This window comes from Perna viridis, chromosome 7 (assembly GCF_037379345.1).
Source record: "Perna viridis isolate PV_CMFRI_1.1 ecotype Kerala chromosome 7, ASM3737934v1, whole genome shotgun sequence".
NCBI classification, from domain to species: Eukaryota; Metazoa; Mollusca; class Bivalvia; order Mytilida; family Mytilidae; genus Perna; species Perna viridis.
In genome coordinates, this window is record NC_142451.1 from 554,445 (window position 1) to 577,106 (window position 22,662).

General features: G+C 33.6%; 3 protein-coding genes across 3 annotated transcripts; all 3 read left to right on the forward strand.

Moving 5' to 3' along the window:
- The first annotated feature begins 975 nt into the window (after positions 1-975).
- LOC148610858 (uncharacterized) lies at positions 976-2,930 on the forward strand. Its single transcript, XM_088590678.1, has 5 exons — positions 976-1,201; positions 1,301-1,454; positions 1,702-1,910; positions 2,141-2,292; positions 2,750-2,930. Exons 1-5 carry the CDS (start codon positions 1,001-1,003, stop codon positions 2,892-2,894), a joined length of 861 nt encoding a protein of 286 aa, XP_088446804.1. The 5' UTR covers positions 976-1,000; the 3' UTR covers positions 2,895-2,930.
- Positions 2,931-5,084: 2,154 nt separating this feature from the next.
- On the forward strand, positions 5,085-16,387 carry LOC148610859 (uncharacterized). Its single transcript, XM_088590677.1, has 7 exons — positions 5,085-5,188; positions 7,634-7,676; positions 8,119-8,305; positions 9,982-10,135; positions 11,135-11,343; positions 12,308-12,459; positions 16,214-16,387. Exons 1-7 carry the CDS (start codon positions 5,143-5,145, stop codon positions 16,356-16,358), a joined length of 936 nt encoding a protein of 311 aa, XP_088446803.1. The 5' UTR covers positions 5,085-5,142; the 3' UTR covers positions 16,359-16,387.
- A 2,478-nt stretch (positions 16,388-18,865) lies between these two features.
- On the forward strand, positions 18,866-21,172 carry LOC148610860 (monocarboxylate transporter 12-like). Its single transcript, XM_088590679.1, has 2 exons — positions 18,866-20,062; positions 21,002-21,172. Exons 1-2 carry the CDS (start codon positions 18,874-18,876, stop codon positions 21,136-21,138), a joined length of 1,326 nt encoding a protein of 441 aa, XP_088446805.1. The 5' UTR covers positions 18,866-18,873; the 3' UTR covers positions 21,139-21,172.
- The last annotated feature ends 1,490 nt before the right edge of the window (positions 21,173-22,662 follow it).

Here is a 22,662-nt window from a genome sequence, read left to right on the forward strand (position 1 = left end):
AATAGTTTTTATATGTTAACTAATCAATGATGCGCAATTTCTTGCTCATTACGGTAATCATATTAATATTATTACAGGGTGTCACAGTTTGTCACCCCCGTTATCTGACGAAGAAATAAGGCAAGTCTTTAACGCAACAATAAACAGAGAAAATATGTCTACAATTAACGATTTAATGCAAGGATAAGTAATAACTAAAATTGTCATATTCATGTATCTCACATATTTACACAAAACACAACAGAACAAAAGTACAACATAGGACAATACCAAATTCAGTTAAGGTTATTTTATACTGGCCTAGTCCGAGACAAGCCACATTTGAGTCGAACTCCAATGAAATATGACAATGGTCAAGATTTGGCAAGTATCCTTGCGAAAAACATTCCGCTATACTGTAATTTTTGCAATAGAAAAAATAAAACATTGTAGCGTTTTATTGATATTTTTTCTTATCCAACGTCTTAAACTTATCTGCCTTGTTCATTTTGTGTATATTTGTTTTGTTTCATTGCATCAAGTAATTGTTTTGTTTGTTTTTCTTTATGTCATTTTGTTTGTTGTTGTATATTCTATTTTTGTTTGTTCTTTTAGGTTTTGTTTGTTTGTTTATTTGTTTGGTTGTTTGTTGTTTGTTGTTTTTGTGTTTTTATTTATTTATTATTTATTTAAGTTACTAACTTATATTACCTTTCTTCACTTTCAAAACTTTGAAGACACATTAACATCACCATAACAGAATTTAAAACAGTTGTAGATAATGATACATTTAAACGAGGAGGATAAGTCTATAATCCTACCGTAAATTTTAAGATGTTTACCTATTACAACAAAGCCAGAGATATGGATAAATATTATTGATATTCAAAGGCACATAAAAAAGGTTTCTTTTGATATTGTGTTATGGAACTTTTCATTATCGTAATCTTCGTTTCAAAAACTTATAGTATCACATCTTTTTTTTGAATCAATTTGCGGTTCATGTTTATTATAAGTTTAAATGTTTATAACTAATTTAAGTGAGCTGGCTCCAGAACTACAGATTCAATTACCCTCTAAGCCAGTACAACTTCACCAAACACGAGTTGGTTTCAAACACCGCTGGGTGGACCATGCTGGTCGATGTCATACCAGTCGTCCAGGATCGCCCAGTGTCGCCGTGGATGCTACAACAACTGTCAGCAATACTGCTCTAAGTAAAGTAAATAGATTTTTTCTTCATGATTGTAAGTTGATTAAGTATTGCGTTATATCAGATATTTGAGTATGGCGCTTTTGTTTGGTCTCTTTTTTAATCTAGGCCTGTACAATCATAGGATTGATGGTACGTCACATGTCTACTGATGTATTCAACCATGTAGCCAGGTCACATGGAGTTGGAATTTTTGCAAAGTCAGAGGGACCAGGGGTTTATCCTGAAAACTATAGATTAAAGGATACACCAGAGTGTAAAGGTAATGAACCACTCACAAAGCTGATCCATTTAATACCCCTCTGTACAGAAAGACACATTAAGCTAGTGTAATTGAACAGTATTTAAAAAATCTGCCATTTCGTTAGAAAAAATAAAATCGACTTTTTCAGTATTGTGTCAAGTTTGTGTTTGGGTACAATAAAAAATTAAATCAAATAAATTTACCGTCTCGTATCAGATATGGTAAAAAACTATATCAACCAATATTTTTCATTTTCATATTCCAGGAACATGCAGCGGTTCTTGTTCGCATACCTGTACCTTTGATGGTAGGAAGTATGACAAAATCGCTGGTTTGACTAATTCCAGATCAGTTGTCCTGGAAGACAATGTACTCTGTAACTCCCACGACCCATATGGACACAAGGAAAATATTTTGGTTCATGAATTTGCTCACCTTGTTGACAAATACATGCCAACAACAGATCGAAATAGGGTATATAGTCTGAAATATTAGCGTCGTCATCTTGCAGTGAACTTGAACACTTTAATCAAAATATTTTTATATTTAGCATTCATAAAATTTTAAAGATATGCATGCAGCGAACTTACCTTCACAATTTTACCTTTACTGTTGTATAAATGTGTGAAAAGTATTTAACCAAAACATATAAAGTTACACATTGCCTAAACAAGATATTTAATTGATTCCTTTTGGTTTTTTAGCTCAAATATGTTTATAACTATATCAAACAACATGGCACATGGCAACATGGGTATGGAACAGCTAATTCAGCTGAGTATTGGGCAGAGGCCACGTCTTCTTTTTTCCATACAATTCTCAGAACCGGACAAGATCCTGCAGTCGGAATGAACAAGTTAGCAAACATCTTTATTTGTTATATCTGATACGTTTGCTTCACAATAGACTTCTTGTTGGTGATTTTTGCAGCCGCAACTTTGTAAATCAAAATTTCTACGCGAAAGCTTGATAAAATTGATGAATACGTGTTCGTATTTGTTACGGGTAGATGATAATTTTAAGAACTGCATGTGCGCCTATATCATTCCTAACATGCATCAAGATTAATGATAAGCGTACATGTAAATATGTTTATGTTACTTTCTTTTTCTTTGCTGGTGGTTTCTTTGGTATGCATGCACTATTAAACAACAATCGTATTTCGTTAAGTCCTATTACCCGGATGACTTCATTATATATTTTGAATACCACATTTTTGTCACATTTTTAAGAATAAAATAAAAAAAATCATAAATGCAATGGATAAAATAATATTAAATGTGTACTTCTCACCTCTATCAATCATTTTGTAGCTGTAATTTTAATCATTTGTGTGGATCTGAGATGGAGAACAGAGCATGGCTTAAGAAACATGATATATGGCTGTATAACCTCCTAGTGAAAATTTATACTAACAACCGACCAACTACTCCTAGCGGTCTCAGAGTATGCCAATGATTTTGTTCAATAAAGATTTTAGTGTTCTGAATAAAACATCGATGTTTCTTTAAATTAACACACCGAAGAAAAAAACCTAAATTACACGTGCAATCATCGACTGAAAACGGATGGAGGCTTGTCAAAAACGGTTATCTGAAGAGATTGTAAAAACCCGTGCCACTTTGCATTAAAGGCCATCGGCTAGCAGAGTAATAGGTAAAAACCAATCATGTAAAGAAAGATACCTCACGATTTTACCAGAAGTTCGGATTTATGTTCATTTTTTTGTTTAAGTATTTTGATTACTTTAAAAACTAAAATAATGATTCCCGATATTATTTTCTCTATTTTTAGCTCACATGGCCAAAAGGGCTATGTGGCTATTGCTTTCACTTAGTCATTGTCATTGGTAATTGTCGTTAACATTTTTTTCAAAATTCATCTCATCTGACACTACTGGACTAATAAGAAATAAATTTGGTTTGAATGTTACAACTGCCATATACTACAACTCCTTGTTCGGCTTATCACTCAGTCTTTTTGATGGTTACAACTGCCCTGTACTACAACTCCTTGTTTAGCTTATCACTCAGTCCTATTCAAGGCTACGACTTCCTAATACCAAAGTTCGTTGTTTGCCTAATGATTCGTCCGGTAAAAGGTTACTTTACACAGATCCAATACAACAACTTCCTGTTTTTCATTTTAACTTTCATGTATTTAGAGTTACATCTCAATTTACTTTCTGTTTGGCTTATCATTTCCCCTGTTAAAAGTTACACCTATATATCTCAATGTTATACTAGCCCTATACTATAACTCCTTGTTTGGCGTATGACCATGTCCTGTAAAAGGTTACCGCCGCCCTTAACTTCAACTTCATGTGTGGCATATGACTTTATCCGATTAAAAGTTACGTTACACTTTCCCAGTACCTGAGATCCTTGCTTGGCCTGTGATTTCGTCCTATTAAAGTTTATACCTGCCTTGTACTAAAACTCCATGTTTGGATTATATGACTTTGTCCTGTAATGTTTGCACCTGCAAATACTCCGACTGCATGTTTGGCTTATCACTTCTTTCCTTAAAAGGTTGTATCGGTCCTATACTACAACTCCTTATAAGGCTTACTCCTTGGTAGGCTTATGATTTTGGTCTGCTTAAAGTAACACCTGTTCCATACTACAACTATTATACCTTTGTAATGATTTCAATTATTCTTTAATACAAAAATACGCAAAAAGAAGAGGAAGTCATAAATGGCTTTCCCAATAGTACTTTGAGATAGGTGCAACTAAACAACTGCTAAAAATATGTGTAGACCAGATATAAGCATTGATCGGGCAGCTGCTTGATACAACCTGTCTGTGGTCCGGCAATTGAGTGATACAACCAGTCCTTGGTCAGGTAGCTGCTTGATACAACCTGTCATTTGACTGGCAGTTGCTTGAAACAGCCTATCTGGTGTCCGGCATCTGCTTGATACAACCAGTCCTTGGTCAAGAAGCTGCTTGATACAACCTGTCATTGGTCTAACAACTATTTGATATAAACTGTCTGTTGTCAGTTATTTATAAGTCATAGGTTAACTTGTATTCATAAGTAAAGATGTCAATTGTGTTTTTCGACTTTTCATTCAAAATTGTCAACTTTCCTTTCATCTGTGGCAACATACCTTCGGCTCCTGCGTATGGAGTGTTCATATCACAACTCAACGTTATGCCAGAGCTTGCCGAAACTACGCAGAATTTTTGTATCGCGCTAGAACTCTAACAAATAGGCTTCTGGAGCAGGGTTATGTTGCTACAAGATTGAAGTCATCACTACAGAAGTTTTATGGTCGTTATCATGAACTCGTGGATCGTTATGGTGTATCAATCAGCACCATGAGAACTGATTTACTCAACGGGTCGTAGTTTTCCTTCCCTCGTTTGTCTACCCCGGACTTGACTTCTTATGAGCAACTCGGCCGGTGTTTCTAGAGAAGCAGAGGACGCTTACCCTACCGGTGCACCTGGTCCATGCTCCCAGCTTGTAGTGTAGTCCGAGTTGCTCATTTACTTTTGTTACTTTGTATGTATTTTAGTTACTTTATGTTCTTTGTTGTGTATGTCTGTTTTCCATGTCAGGTCTTTGTTCCTGGATAACATTCTTTTGATTACCGCTATAACCTTGGTTTCCTTGATTACTCTTTATGTAAAGTCATCATGTCTTATCTCAAACAGAATCACGTAATTTCAACTGTAAAGTCCAGTAACAACTCGTGATGTATACTGAGACGGTTTTAGTTCTTTCATTAAGCCTTTTGAATGGTAAGTGCAATCTGGTTCTTTGAACTTATTTCTTTACAGTAAAAGGCATCAGATATAGCAAAAACATGTGTTGTACATGAGTGATAAACGTTAATGACTTAAGTAGTTTACAAAGATTAACAGGGGTCATTATTAAGTACTTCATGAATGTTGTTTGACATTGGAAGGATCTTCTAAACGTTTAAACTATTCATGATGGTAAACATCAAACAGTAAACAAGGGAACCAGGATTCTAGCGGAAATCAAAAGAATGTAATCCAGGCACTAAGATTAGACTTGGAAAACAGACATACACAGCAAAGAACATAAAATAACAAAAATAATAAATATACAAGGTAACAAAAGTAAATGAGCAACCAACTCAAACTCTAATTAAAAATGATAGCATGGATAATGTGCAACGGTAGGGTAAGCGTCCTCTGTTTTATGTTGTAGAAAAACAGACCCAGTTGCTCTTAAATAGTCTAGTCAAGGGTAGACGAAAGTGGAAAGGAAAACTTTGACACCTTGATCAAATAAGTTTCATTTTTTCGTTGGGGTACACCGTAACGATCCACGAGTTCTATGATGACGACTATAAAACTTCTGTATTGATAACTTCAATCTTGTAGCAACATAACCCTGTTCCTGAAGCCTAATTGTAAGGAATCAACATTGTACAAAAAATCTACATAGTTACGGCAAGCTCTGGCATAATGTATGAATTGTGATATGAAAACTCCGTACGCAGGTGCTGAAGGAATGCTGCCACAGATGAATGGATGAAGTTGGCAATTCTGAAAGAAAAGTCATTGCGTTTAACGTATAGTTTGGTCAAGAATTTGTCTTTACCATCGATCTCTACGTGTAGGTCAAGATATGAGGCTGACTACAGTGTCTGTAGTATCCTTTATTCCAAGTTCTTTGGGATACATGTGATATATAAAATTCCCGAAACTCGCATTGTTTAACGATGATACGTCATCTATATAGCGGAAACTGAAATTATAAGCTATTGCTAAACGATGTTATATTCTGGATCAGATCAGCTATAAAGTCAGCCTCATAAGAGCGAAGGAATAGGTCAGCAAGTAGAGGAGTACAATTTGTTACCATTGAAATGCCGACCGTTTGTCTATCAAATATTCCACGTTTTGAAAACATTTTCTACTGTATATTTGGAAGATATTTTACAATTGATTTTTTAACAAAGTATGAGGAATCTCTACCAAGAAGTACATATCTGTATCTAGATGTACAGTATTTTTTGGAGTTACTACGATGTATGATTTTTTTTTAATCGGGATTTTAATTGAGTATGGGGCATTGAAGTATAAATGGCTGAAAAAAGTTTTAAATCCAAAAGCAAACATCCATGAGATGCAACGAAGTGTGCACTATTTCAGGGTTTGTCTATGTTTTATCTGTAATTTTGACTAAGTACAGACTAAGTACAAACATAGGACGACCTTCGATGCGATTATTTATTTCCACATAACAACTGACTTTTCGGATTTGCCACACAACAGTTTATAAATATACACTACTTTGATATAAGTAGAACATTTCTATCACTGGAGAGGACAGCTCTTTTTCTTCCATTGATGTTGCATGATCTGAGAAAGTTATTAGTTATTAGAGAAACACGTACACTACTGATGTAGTTATCTTTTTGTTTTAAACTCATGAGTTATGTTATCAACTTAAAGGAGTCAATGCCATCAATATACAAAGAGTAATTAAAGAAACCAAGATTTTAGCGGACATTAAAAGAATTTAATCCAGGTACAAAGACCACACATGGAAAACAGAAAAACATAACTAAGAACATATAGTAACCAATATAATACATACAAAGTATTAAAAGTAAATGAGTAACACGGATTCCCCTAAAAACTGGGCGCATGGAGCAGGTGCACCGATAGGGTATGCGGCCTCTGCTTTTGAAGAAATACCTGCCAGCGACATGATTAGTTTATATTATTGTCCTTTTGTAAATATCGGTTGACAAATACTTCTATAGCGGTCTTTAAAAGAAACTTTTGAATAAAATTGTTCATGTCGTAAAGTTTTATGCTTTAATGTGATAATTGGTGTTAAAAAGCCGCTTTACATAGAGTCACTCCATTGATCAACGCTGAAAGACAGTCATTTAACTTTTTGCACATTGAAAAATATTTCTGCTTCCCATTACATTTTAATCATATAACGAGTATATTATAACAACATTTTCACGTCAATCAATAAAAATATATCTTTTTTTTATGCTGACAGAGTTCATTTTCCAATTTAGAAGGATATTTGGTAAATATCAAAAGAGCACAAATCAAAGCAATACTAGTAGAAAATATTTCAAAACATATAATATATATACTTACATGTTTAGAGGTTTTAATTAAAAATACAGTAGATGCATTGGTTTGTATTTGTTATGCGTCAGTTTTAATAAGCCCTATCTGTTCCAGCTTGTTTCTGTTCATCTCCACCACTTTCTGAAAAGGAGATCAGGCAAGTACACATTCACACGTATAAACTATATATTGCACATAGTACACGGGAATAACTTATACTTCATTTTGTTTTGGTTTATTTTATTTGTATATATAGCTATAGTGTGTGTGTGTGTGTGTGTGTGTGTGTGTGTGTGTGTGTGTGTGTGTGTGTGTGTGTGTGTGTGTGTGTGTGTGTGTGTGTGTGTGTGTGTGTGTGTGTGTGTGTGTGTGAAAAACCTTGCTTACCTTCCAAACACTATGCTTATCCTTTCGTGTTGATCATTTGAAAATGTTGAAAATTTAAACTTGTTACAAATACAACTTACTTTGAAGAATTATTGTTTTTCTTTTTTTCTTTTTTTTTTTTTTTTTTGTTTGTTTGTTTGTTAATTTTTTATTTATCTATTCATTTAGTTATTGTTGTTGTAGTTGTTTTCAATTTCATTGCATGTTGATAGCCAAGTAGCACCAGATTTACAGTTACAATATCGTTTACCCCCACAATCAATACAACCTCATCATACACGCGTTGGGTTCAAACACCGCTGGGTAGACCATGCTGGAGTATGTCACTACAGTAGACCATACGGTTATAGTATACCAGTAGATGCTACGACAACCGTTAGTGATACAGCTCTTAGTAAGGTGGGTATATTATTGAGGATAACAGATACGTATACCAGCAGTTGCTTAGTAACCACAACAGTTAATGATACAGCTATTAGTGATGTATGTGAACTACGTAAATTATCACAGAAAGACACCATTCATGACACCACTTTATTACCTTTTCATTGTTCAATATGTCAGGTCTATCTGTTCCATATCTATGAAGATTTATCCTACCTACATTGATTCTCTGTCAGAGTGGGTAAAGACCGTGAGGTCTTTAATTGTGAAACGAATGAAAGTTTTAAGTAGATCAATGAGTGCCAATGCTACATCAGTTTTCAAAGACTCCGATATAGCCAAAACATTGTGTCCTATACATGACAATATGTTGTCGTACCAGCAGACAAAGCCCAAAACACCATTGTTTTTGTCGTCTGCAAATTGTATTCCATTCAATGTTCATTAACAGAGGTAGTCTAGAAAATAATAGCAGTGATAAGGTCAATACTGCCACTATACTCTCCAAGGAAGAGATTGGGTAAACCATAAATCTGTGCTATCCACTTTTTGTCTCTCTACCAAAGACGATGATTGTGAATTATGTATTGGATTCCTATATTGCACTCCATAAGAATCCATACAACGCTACATAGCTTGATCTGCAAAATGTATCACTAAACCTCTTCCAAAGCTTTTAACTTCTATACTTACAGCGGTCAAAGATGGTCTTCAATTCTACCACAACGACTGTTACTCCCGTAGTGGTATTAATTCAATGTGGATCCTAAAAAATTCAAAAGATCTCAATTCAAGATTATTACCAGAATATAATATCATTAAAACCTATGATTTTTCAACAATTTATACTTCTATTCTCCATACTCAGTTAAAATCGCCACTAAAAAACATCATACATCGTTGTTTCTCTACAAAGATGTTACACCTAGATACAAATATATATTTCGTGGTAAAGATTCCTCATACTTTGTTAAAAACTATTCCAAAAATACCGGAGAAGATGTTTTTAAAATGCTGGAATTTTTTATCGACAACATATTTGTCAAGTATGGTGGTCGCGTTTTATAAAGGTCGACATTCCATGGGAACATATTGTGTTCCTCTACTTGCTGACTTATTCCTTCATTCTTATGGGGTTGACTTTATTATCGTTAAACAGTCCTAGTTTCGGGGATTTTATACATCACATCTTCCAACAAAGAAGTTGAGATAAAGGATACTAGATACACTGTTAAGTCAGCCTCATATCTTGTCACTCATTTAGAGAGCGATGGTAAAGGAAAACTATTGACTGAACAATACTACATACGCGAGGACTTTTCATTCCTTATCGTATTCTTCTATCTGTGGCAAAATCCCTTTTTGAATTTTGAATCTACGTGTCATAGCTTTCCGTTCCTCTTTCGGCAACCCCGGTTTTAATTTTTTTTTTTTTATGAACAACTCGATGGGTGTTTCTGTAGAAGGAGGAGACGCTTTCCCGACCGGTGCACATGGTCCATGCTCCCAGGTTTTAGTTGAGTCCGGGTTGCTCATTTACTTTTGTTCCTTTATACGTTATATTTTGCTTATTTTATTTTCTTACTTGTGAGTGTCTGTTTTTTTTCATCTTGTATTTGTCCCTTGATTACATTCTTTTGATTTCCACTAGAATCTTGGTTTCCTTCATTACTCTTTGTATCGATTTGTAGGCTTGTTTAATCGTCGGATTGATGACACGACACATGTCAACTGATGTATTTAACCACGTAAGCAGAGGGCATGGGTTAGGATTATTTGCAAGAACAGAAGGTCCGGGAGTTTATCCTGAGAACTATAAACTTAGAGACACGCCGCAGTGCCGAGGTAAGATGTACTGCAATGTATAGGTAATTATCATTTACTCATAACCTTTAATGAAAAGAATTTAATGAAAACAAAAAATACCATTCAAATATTTAGTTTCAACTACTATATATATAATTGGTATTATTATGAATGGCTGAAAAAATACCAATCATGTATATCGTTTCATCTACTATACATATAATTGGTATTGTTATAAATGGCAGTAAAAATACTAAACAGATATATAGGAAACATCAGCTTGGCTATTCAAAATTTGAAGAAAAAAGGTGCATTCTATATTTGTAATGTTAACTGGCTTTCGATCAAAATAAATACCACTTTCTGCGGTTAGTTTTATTAATACGATATTATTATAAAGAATTGCAAATTGTATTAGCTATATAGTAATGCAACCATGATCAAGTAGACTTACCATTATATTAACAAGTTATCAAATGAAAATTAAGGATAAGAAGGTACTGTTAATTTCTTTTTTCTTGTTTATTTGTTTACATTTATCATTTGTCTGGCTGTTTGCTTGTTTTTCATGTGTTTTTATGACTATATTTTGTTTTGGTTATGTCAACAAAAAAGAGTACAGTGTAAAAGTTTACATTTCATGAAGATTTATTTTAGAACTGTTAACCTAAAGGAACTTCGGAGAATAGTTAATTACGTAATATCGATTTTATTAAGAGTCGATTCTTTTAGCAGTATGTTTTTGTATGTAGATGTTGAGTAGGGTAAGGATCAAACTGATTCTCCATATTTATGCAGTTTTGAATTATTAAATTATTTGAAAGAAAACTACAGTCAGAGAATAATCTCTACCCCTACGTATTATCTTATCTTATAAAATGAATATTCTATAATAAGTCTTCAACAAAGAATGTAATCAAGATATATGCAAGAAATGAGCATAGAATCATATTCTAATATGTTTATTCATAAAATTAGAGTAATACCATATGAAACACACAATGTATCTCCATATTACCTTAAACATTAAACTTTCAGGTACGTGTAGCGGTTCGTGTGCACATACATGTACCTTTGACGGCAGGAAATACGACACTATTGCCGGTCTGACAAATACCCGATCAGTTGTTCTGGAAGACAATGTACTCTGTAACTCCCAAGATCCTTATGCTCACAAAGAGAATGTTGTCGTTCATGAATTCGCTCACCTAGTTCATAAATTCATGCCACAAACAGATCAAAATAGGGTGATATTAAAAATTCGCACTTTGTTTAACATTAATACGCAAAATAAAATAATTCTGTTAGTTTTTTTTAATGACAACAATCAAATTTTTAATTAAAAAGTCCATTTACTGATATATAGAAAGGTCTGAAAAATTCCCAACGACGTTAGTACTGTCAAATTTACGATGCAAATTATTGGTCGTTCCCTCCGCGGGACTCGAACTCGTACCGCTGTGACATCTATGGCAACACCACCTGCGCAAAGTTGAGCGCCCTAGACCACTCGGCCAGCTAGGCTATGTAAAAATATAGCTTTCGATGACCGGGTCATTCCTCCTCGTAGGATTAATCTAGGGCTTTAACTTAGTACACGATGTATGGTAGTACGGGACAGTTCATTATGCCTATATAGCCTAGCTGGTCGAGTGGTCTAGGGCGCTGAACTTTGTGCAGGCGGTGTTGCCATAGATGTCATTTACGTATCTACCTTGTATCAATTTGATCCGATGGAGCAGTGTAGCGAATAGAGTCGTCACGTTCTGAGACGTTTGTATAATATTGATTTGTTGTGACATGCATCATTAATTGTGATGCAAATTTTAGTCGGTCCCTCCGCTGGACTCGAACTCGTACTGCTGTGACATCTATGGCAACACCGCCTGCGCAAAGTTCAGCGCCCTAGACCACTCGGCCAGCTAGGCTATATAAAATATAGCTTTCGCTGGCCGGGACATTCCTCCTCGTAGAATTAATCTAGTAATCTAGGGCTGTAACTTAGTACGCGATGTATGGTAGTACGGGACAGTTCCTCTATCCTACATAATAACATCTAAATGAACTGTCCCGTACTACCATACCACGACCAAATATTTGCATCGCAAATTTGACAGCTCTTACATTGTTGGGAATTTTTCAACCTATATATATATATATATATATATATATATATATATATGATATGCATTAATAATTGATCTGTTTCAGTTGCAATACATATATAACTACATTAAACAAAACCATGTATGGTATCAAGGATATGGGACGTCTAATGCTGCTGAGTATTGGGCCGAGGCTACGTCGTCCTTCTTCCATACAGTTATCAGACCTGAACAAGATCCAGCAGTAGGAATGAACATGTAAGATAGTACATACAATCAACCTAGGTTAACAAACATGACATATTAATGTTAACCTAGCTTAACTATAAACATGACATATTAATGTTAACCTAGCTTAACTACAAACATGAAACATAAATATCAACCTAGCTTAACTACAAACATGAAACATAAATATCAACTTAGCTTGACTACAAACATGACATATTAATATTAACCTAGCTTAACTACAAACATGAAACATAAATATTAGCCTAGCTTAACTACAAACATGACATATTAATGTTAACCTAGCTTAACTACAAACATGAAACATAAATATCAATCTAGCTTAACTACAAACATGAAACATAAATATCAACCTAGCATAACTACAAACATGACATATTAATGTTAACCTAGCTTCACTACAAACATGAAACATAAATATCAACTTAACTTAACTACAAACATGAAATATAAATATCAACCTAGCTTAACTACAAACATGAAACATAAATATCAACCTAGCTTAACTACAAACATGAAACATAAATATCAACTTAGCTGAACTGAAAAGTCATATGGGAAGTATGTCTTAAAATTAAGGAAGGCGTAATCTTAATCTCATAATTTGTGGAACAATGGCAATACAATTTCAAACCCATTTCAAAGTGGCTTCATGTAATCAAAAATTATACATTAAGTACTAAAATATTGCAAGTTTTGCGTCTATAGTTTTCAAATTCCCCTTTGTTTAGCATGTAGTTAAGTTTGTGCTATTTGTGTAGTGTACATATTGACGTATACACCTTATCTATTCTCGTGATATTTTGTGGTTCCTGTGCATAGTGTGTCTTGTTTGTCTGTGTTTTGTAATCTTTCTCAAAATGGTAAAGATCTAAAAAGAAAGTCAGTGCCAACACAGAATACATTCCTGAGCAAGTAAAATCAAAGTATTAGATTAAATACCTTGAACAAAAGGTAATTGACTCCAAAATCAAGAGATAGGTAACAACTCCTCAGTTTTACACCAACAAGACTAAGTGTAGTTAACAGAACTCTTTTTCATCTTTTAAACTAATTCTGATAAATTATTTAAAAACGTCGAATAAAAAGCTTTTAATCTTCCTCTGCAAGTTGTGTTTGTATGAATAATATGAAAGAGAATTATCGAATCTAGGAAAAAGCCTCCAATACAACATGGAATGACTTCTCATAAAGAAACTTAGGAAATCTGTCACAAATAAAAATCCACCGTATGATTTTTATGTAGTAATACGATAATTAATTTGACAAGAGTGAATAACCAAAATACTAGTATCACGAATGCTGAAGGATGCCTAGAGTAAGCGGAACTTATGCCAGGCACGAGTGAATTCTTAATGCGCTCTTGGGACGAGTGATCATATTTTGGTTATTGTTTTGTGATGTTTGGTCGAAAGTCCGAGAGTGAGATTACAGAATATATTTCAGAGTGAGTGAATTATCAAATACTTTACACAGAGATCATTCGGCAAATCACTACTTTCTAATATGACGTCTTCATATCGTCAAACAGGATATGTCGGTACAACCCCACTTTTAGCACCTGCGCATTGTCTCTTTTCTTTCGCTTTCACTTCGAGACAAAACACTCATTTAAAAAGTTTACGCGATGATTTAACGGCTGAGAGATTATCTAACTGAAATCATTATATAAATACATATATATATATGACACACACGATGACATAAATATACAAATCTATGACAGAAATCCGAATCATCGGTATTTACCTGATGGCTGTTCTCATTGCCTCCTACGAACATTAACAGCGATGAAAACACGCATTAATCCAACTTTCATTCGGGGGATGTTAAACGGAACAGCCGTTATTTCGGCCACGGCTAGGGAATTTTTGTCACAAAATACCGTATTTGTGATATTAGAAAGGAAATAATACCTTCTGGGGTAGATTTGAATGTTAAAATGAGTACAAATCTACCCCCACCACGAATTATTTCTTAAATCTATATATATAGAAGGGTCTGAAAAATTTCCAACTATGTTAGAACTGTCAAATTTTATGTCGTTCCCTCCGTGGGACTCGAACTCGTACCGCTGTGACATCTTTGGCAACACCGCCGATAGTAGTGATGTATATTTGATAGTCTTCGTATATGCCTAAGATACAGTGCTGTGTAAATGTATGTCTGAACCAGTAATACATTCAGTTCCATTTTATAATCATGTTCTATTTTAGCTTGCAATGAATGACAAAACCAAACCAAAGACATCATTGGAATCAAATTAACCAAAAATATCTTTGAATAGCAAAGTGTTTTTCTTGTCTACATAGAAACTAAAATGTCACAAAATTGTGCAAATGAATGTTCTATTAAAGTTAATAGAAAGTACAAAGTCACAGTTTCTGTCATTCTAGAAATAGAATCAAACACTTTTATCCATCAGTTAACCTGTTTTAAAACAAAGTTTCTAAAAGCAATCTGAATAAAAAAACAAGACAATTACAATAGTCATTAACGAACTTACGTCGCTTTTTACTGGTAACACTCAGATAACCACAAACTTAGAAACAAGGAGTCTGTCGTTCAACTTGTCATTCATCTTAATTAGTAGTTGAAATACCTTAATCGACTGGTTAAAAATAATTACGTAATTAACTTGCTGTTCAACTTGCCATTAATTTTTATAAATCATTAAAAATATTTATCATGTCATTAAATATAATTCACCCACTGGTCCTGAATTAAAACTTTATGGTATATCCATCAGCGCCATGAAAACTGATTTATTCAACGGGTCATAGTTTTCCTTTCCTCGTTTGTCTACCCCGGACTTGACTTTTTATGAGCAACTCGGCGGGTGTTTCTAGAAAAGCAGAGGACGCTTACCCTACCGGTGCACCTGGTCCATGCTCCCAGTTTTTAGTGGAGTCCGAGTTGCTCATTTACTTTTGTTACTTCGTATGTATGATTGTATGATTTTAGTTACTTTATGTTCTTTGTTGTGTATGTCTGTTTTCCATGTCTGGTCTTTGTCCCTGGATTACATTCTTTTGATTACCGCTATAACCTTGGTTCCCTTGATTACTCTTTAATCCCACAATTAAAACACCATTTACATAGTTTTTGATAATGAAACAGGGTAAAAATCATGTTTTTAGTAGAACCTGTGTAAAGACCTATCTCCCATTGACATTGAAACAATGTAAACGTTGAAAAGTTATGTTTTACTTTTTATAAGTTAAAGTAAATGTAATCTCAATTACATGTACGTAGCTACCACGATATGAAATACTGTTGTTTTTAATGCAAGACTATAAAAAATGTACGTTTTTACAAAACCATTCAGAAATTAGTCTTCGTACATTTTTTAACTTTATTTTACTGTATAACTTGTTTTTGTCACATAATTATATAACATTTAAGAGGGATATGCCACAATATCAATATTTTGTTATATTTAAGTAACAGGAAGTGCCAGAACTTGATATTTGAAGTGCATTATGGGATGTATTTGCATTTTAATCATGCAATTAAAATTTAATACAATGATTAACAAATGCAGTGCTTAAATTAAGTTAAACTACAAAATTTAATCATTTGATTTACTAATCACTCAATTAAGTTTTAATGACTCATTAAAATTAATTACACTATAATTTTAATGACAAGTCGAATAACAGGCCCCTGGTATTTAATTGGAACAAAGAAAAAGATCGTGAGTATATAAACTGAACTATTTGTACAAGTCATAACATTAAGAAAGTATAAATCTTTATTGTAGTTGCAACTTAAATCATTTGTGTGGATCTGAATGGGAGAACAGAGAATGGTTAAAGAAACACGATGTGTGGCTGTATAACCTCTTAGCGAAAATATACACCAATAATCAACCAACTATTCTCAGTGGACTTCAAGTCTGTCAATAGAACTTTAACATAAAGAAATTCACAAATTATTTGTTTACATTTAGTGTCGAAAAAAAAATCATTTTTGATATACTGAAAATCAAGTCTTTAAAGAAGTTAAAGATTTATATATAGAACGAACCATTAAGCTACTTAATAGTACATCGGTATTGTTGATGGATACAAGCAATTCGAGTACTCAATGATGGCTATGATACAATGCGTTAAAACAGAATCGGCGATGTAAGATTAAAAAAAAACAAACATAACTGATATATATATCATGAAATTGTATTTATTTTTTTTTTCAATCCCTGAATTAGGCAAGAACAATAGTTAAATATTAAAAGCTATAATAAGTTGTCTGTTGATGAAAGGTGAGACATTAAAATACATGCATACCAGTTGACAAAAAGCTAGATTTATAATGTAAACGCTTCATCAATAGAGAACGACATACATAAGGTTAATAACTACAATATACAATTTAAACACAACACATGCTATATAAATTGGGCGAATAACCTAAACATGATTTTTGTTCTGCTCTGTTATTTATTTGAAGGAAAATGATCGAGTAGAAATGATGTCTGTGTTCAGAAGAAAATAAATACAGATGATTGCATTTATCATCATAAATCTTGGAATTACCTTTTACATATTTTTTTACTGAAACCATTTAAAGTTATAAAACGGAAAATCCTTCCACGTTCAAAATACTTGTGAGTAAAAGTTTCATTTTATCTTTCTGCATATTATATAATTACGCTCGATTTATATTGCACAAAATGAAATTGGGATTGACAATCGTATATTATACACTTTCAGTACATTAAAGCGAGTTAACTTGGCAAAAATTAATTATTGAATAGAGTAATCAAGGGAATCAATGTTATAGCAGAAATCCAAAGAATGTATTCCAGGGATAAAGACCAAACATAGAAAACAGACATACACAACAAAGAACATAAAATATAAGTAAAATAATTTAATGAGCTACTCGGACTCCAATAAAAATTGGGAGCATGGACCAGGTGCACCGATAGGGTAAACGTCCTCTGCTTTTTCCAGAAACACCAGCCGAGTTGCTCATAAAAAGTCAAGTCCAGGGTAGACAAACGAGTAAAGAAAAACTATGACCCGTTGAATAAAGCAGTTTTCATGGTGCAGATGGATACACCATAACGATCCTTACCTTAATGATTCATCAATGAACATAAACAATTAATCGTTCTGTTTTAACATTCTGCACTATTGTCAAATTATCGAATCTATGCTTTGATAGTTGGGAAGTGCATGGTCATTTCAAAATAACCATAAATTCTCAATATTACAGCATTAAAAGTCCATATTGATGACATTACAAAACGGTCGTCAAAACGGACGGCGTAGTCGACAGTATAACACCGCCAAACACAATCGTCAATACGGGCGGCATTTTTAACAATATAGTCGACAGTTTAACAACGTCAAAATAAATTCGTCAAAACAAGGGGGCATATGAAACAGTATAATCGACAGGACACGACGGACGGGACATTTCACTGTATAACAGCGTTACAGTAAAGTCGTCAAAACGAAAGGCAAATTAAACAGTATAGTGGACATGATAACAGCATCACAATAAGGCCATCGTTATAACGAACGGCATATTTATCAGTATAGTAGACAGTATAACAGCGTCAAAACAAAGTCTATACGGACGACACATTTAACTAAGTGTATAATAGCGTCACAATTAAGTCATCAATACGGACAGCATATAAAACAGTATAGTCGACAATAACACTATCACAAAAGAGTCGTTAATACGGACGGCATATTATATAACATAATCGACAGTGTAACAGCGTCACAATAAAGTCGTTAATATTGGTTTCATTACAATACTGTTGATATTATGACAACTTTAGGATAGAGACATCCAAAAACTAACGAGTTAGGTTTCATAGTGTAAACCTAACATTACCCTTTAAGTACATATAGCCACAAAATTCTCACAAGTTTGATCTTTTTTTCTTCACTGGATAAGATAGGTTACACCTATCTATCCAACAGTTTGCCAATTTCTTGAAGTATTTCAAAATACGTAAGATAAATACATATACCGTAAAATTTATTCCCATACGGAAGTGCGTTTGATTGCAAAATAAAAAGGGTATTTTGTGGTAAGTACAGGTTTGCACATTGAGCAAGTATTTCCAAAACTTTACGCGTTCATCGACTTTAACAATTTAATCTTTATAAAATAGTCATTATAAGCATTTTACTTGTTTTTATCTGTAAAGGTTTCAGGGAAAATGCACATTTCTGACTCATTTCAACGTTTAACATTATATTTCTAATATTTCAAAACATTTCTCAAAAGTTTTTTGTTCCAATATGTTTCTGAGAAAATTTGAATGTTCTCATAAAAAATGAATATCACTTTTTGAAAAGTACAAAATATTTGTACTTGTGAGTATACTTAAAATGATTAAATGTGTTAATCATATGAGAATTTTTCTGCCATTTATTCACAGATATCAAATCTAATATGAAGAAAAGGACTTCCGGTGACACACAATTACAATCACAAAGGAAATACATGATCGTTTTTTCAGCCTTTGTCATCAACATTATCATTGACGGTTGTATGTTCTCGTTTGGTATTATCTTTGTCAGTTTACTTGATTACTTCAACAAATCTAAAGCATTTACCGTCTTAAGTGGTTCTATACTGGACTCGGCACCAATGTTGTGTGGCCCATTTGCAAGTATGATGACGAATCGTTTTGGATATAGAAAGGCAACAATCATTGGAGGTTTAATTGCCTTCTCCGGATTTTTTGCCAGCGCATTTGTTAATTCTATAGAACTTATATGTGTGACTTTTGGTTGTATCGTTGGGTTAGGTTTCTCCATTCCCTATCTCAATTCTGTCGTTGTTGTGACGTCATACTTTGAATCAAAGAATACAATAGCCATTGGAATCTCCCAAAGTGGTGCAGGACTTGGGGCGCTTATCTTTGCTCCTCTGTATGAATATCTGATAGAAATTTATGGATGGAGAGGAGCAGTGATGATAATAAGTGGTATTGTACTACAGACACTACCTTGTGGTGCTATGTTTAAGGACGTCGATAGGTCTGTTGAAGATGCAGAGGAGACCGAAGAAGCAACCAAATCATCAAAACTACAAGTGTATGTAGTTGATGGAGAATACTTAAACACCTCGTCTGATAAAGTGAAAGACGATGTTTTAAAAGCTGATTGTCAGAGAATTACTGTAATGTTAAAGAATAAACGGTTCTTACTGTTTATGCTTGCACAATTCACAGTTTACTTTTGGTATGATACTCCGTATAACTTTACTGTTTCTAGAATGCAAGATTACGGGATAGATAAAAGAAAGGGTTCATATATTATTGCTGTAATTGGAGCTTGTCATATTATAGGTAATATTTGTTTCGGTTTCCTTGGGAACAAGACAAAAGAGTTTAGGTATCATTTGTATTATATCAGTTTATTTTTATGGGGTATTAATGTAAGTATTATTCCTCTATTTACCGATTATGTATCCAATATCATACTGGGCGGGTGTTTCGGAGTGATATCTGCTTGTCAAGAAGCTATCCATGCCACAATTGTTATAGACATTCTGGGACCTGATGAAATGACAGATGCCTACGGAATTCTGTTGTTCGTAGAAGGATTGGCCAACTTATCAGGACCACCAATTGCAGGTACGTTACAATTCCTGTACATACCGTCGTATACATTGTTCGTTAAAATTGTTGTTTGAAACACGTGTAAAGCATATCGAAGAGTAATCAAGGAAACCAAGATTCTAGCGGAAACCAAATGAATGTATTTCAGGGACGAAGACCAGACATGGAAAATAGACAAACACAACAAAAAACATAAAGTTGCTTAAATAATACATAAAAAAAATAACGAAAATAAATGAGCAGCTCATTTGCTTTTGTTGCTTTGAATGTATGGTTTTGGTTGCTTTGTGTTCTTTGTTGTGTATGCCTGTTTTCTATGTCTGGTGTTTGTTCCTGGATTCCATTCTTTTGATTACCGCTATAACCTTGGTTTCCTCAAAACTTTATGACAAAAGGGATGATTTTTATTGTTTCAATGTAAAATCCTCTTTCTTAGTAATAATACATCAACATCTTCAGCCCATGAAGTTGATCCAATTCCGGTCGTGCATGTGGTCTGCACAAAGACGTCTTTTGGTGGTATTATTACTACAGAAGTTTCACGTTAGTCATCACAATTTGATTGACCGATATACTTGAGATGTTTATCTTAAAGATAAGACAACATCTTCACTTTCATATCACGTTTTATTGGATTGACATCCCATCGAGCTTGAAACTAATTTCATTCACTTGCAATATAATGGGTGTCGCTGCGGGAGAAGGATATGCTTACCCTTCCGTAGCACCTGATGTTACTCCCGGGTTTTTTTTATAAAAGTTATCTCAATTCACCTTCTATACTAATACTTCGGAATTTCTTTTCTATTTTTGCCGATAGTTTTTAAGTTTCTAGACCACCTGTGATCGAACACAGTAGTGAGACTCAATTTGCCTTTTCCGTTATAATGGTAAAGTGTTAAATGAAAACACGGTAAGTAAATGATATTTTTATGTTCTTTTTGTTTATTATAGGCTGGATTAGTGACGTCACAGGAGATTATGATTTGTCCTTTACAATCTCTGGCTGCTTTATATTATTGGCAAGTGTTTTGGTAATAATGACAAGACAATGCTGTAAGAACAAAAGAAGTTTTTCATTGAGAAATTGAATTCAGTAACTTGATCTTTTTATATGCAAATAACACTTTCCTCCAACATAAAGACTATTTTAAGACCTTTCTGGTACTACTTGGCCACTTCCACTACACTACAAAATAACCTTGTTTGCAGAAAGGAGAGTTTCTTCCTGAAAACTTTGACGGATTATTTGTAGTCATACGTGAATGAAAGTAGTCCTATTCACCAGGTGGCGCTAAAAATAGTTAGATATCACTAGAAATAAAGAAAAATAACTTTTCAAAACGTTTGGTGCGAAGCGACGTGCTAAGATAAAAAGTATTTTGTAAACAATTCAATCACTTTAATTATTATTTTAAAATCGGATCCGTCAAATTCGGGGACAGATTCCACCTAGTGCCTCCGACGTTTTTGTGTAACTAGAAAGTCTGAGGAGTTTCAATTGAAATACAATTGTTATTCCTGTTATTTAAGGGAAATCATGCCTATGTATGCGTAATTACAATGTTTACGATAAATACAATTGAAAATATCAAAAGTGCTTAACTGCTGTAAAACAAAAAATGTCTCAATTATATTTTTAATGGGCTACATTTAAGAAGTAAAATCATTTATAAAATAATTTCCTGAAATGTCAAATAATGTATACCATGATTTAAACTAGAGATATTCAGAACTAAAAATAGATTGAATAACATTTATATGTTTCGATTTCGTCATATATGAAGTTTGTGTGGAACAATTTAAGAATCTGTGGATGATATGTTTTCCGACAAGCCGAAAACATAAAGGAATGTATTTTTCCTAAGGAAGCAAGAAAAAGGGTTCGGTGAATAATTTGTTAAGGAAGAAAATCAACACGTATATGTAAATGTATAATCATCGGGGGGTTCACGGGAAGGTGCAGTTATGACGAAGGGCTTTTTAAACTAGCAGAAACCAAGTCATTCGTTAAATATATTCAAGTATAAGTATTAAAGATCAACAAATTCTAGTTTTAATTTTATTTAAGCTATAACCACTCTATTACTATCTATCTTATGTTCAATCAAATTTAGCATGAGCAGGTAAACACACATTCATTTGCTGCAGTATATCGATCAAGACATAATGAATTTTTGTTTTTAAGTTTTTGTTAAAGGAAAGTTTCCAAACATTTACAGTAATGCATAGATAATGCATCAAATACTAGTCACTTCAAATAGAGAAAATTTTCTTGAGTACAAATTATTTTTTTGTCAGATTGATAGGACTTGACTTGCAGGCTTAACGTTTTTCTCATTTTATCTGATTCTTAAAAACACTTAACGAAGCTCATGGGGATCGGTTGAAGTTAGCAATCCAAGTAAGAGTACAAGCTTCCACATTAGTGATTATGAGATTATGAGGACGCTTACCCTACCGGTGCACCTGGTCCATGCTCCCAGTTTTTAGTGGAGTCCGAGTTGCTCATTTGCTTTTGTTACTTTGTATGTATGATTTTAGTTACTATAAGTTCTTTGTTGTGTATGTCTGTTTTCCATGTCTGGTCTTTGTCCCTGGATTGCATTCTTTTG

Excerpts from the sequence above, each read along its gene's own strand:
- LOC148610858 (XM_088590678.1), top strand. The coding sequence starts at position 1,001 with ATGTTTATAACTAATTTAAGTGAGCTGGCTCCAGAACTACAGATTCAA. Across the intron at positions 1,202-1,300 it reads GCAATACTGCTCTAAGTAAA|GCCTGTACAATCATAGGATT; the intron begins GTAAATAGATTT and ends TTTTTAATCTAG. Across the intron at positions 1,455-1,701 it reads GGATACACCAGAGTGTAAAG|GAACATGCAGCGGTTCTTGT; the intron begins GTAATGAACCAC and ends TTCATATTCCAG.
- LOC148610859 (XM_088590677.1), top strand. The coding sequence starts at position 5,143 with ATGTATACTGAGACGGTTTTAGTTCTTTCATTAAGCCTTTTGAATG. Across the intron at positions 7,677-8,118 it reads CTTTCTGAAAAGGAGATCAG|CCAAGTAGCACCAGATTTAC; the intron begins GCAAGTACACAT and ends GCATGTTGATAG. Across the intron at positions 11,344-12,307 it reads CACAAACAGATCAAAATAGG|TTGCAATACATATATAACTA; the intron begins GTGATATTAAAA and ends GATCTGTTTCAG.
- LOC148610860 (XM_088590679.1), top strand. The coding sequence starts at position 18,874 with ATGAAGAAAAGGACTTCCGGTGACACACAATTACAATCACAAAGGAAA. Across the intron at positions 20,063-21,001 it reads ATCAGGACCACCAATTGCAG|GCTGGATTAGTGACGTCACA; the intron begins GTACGTTACAAT and ends TGTTTATTATAG.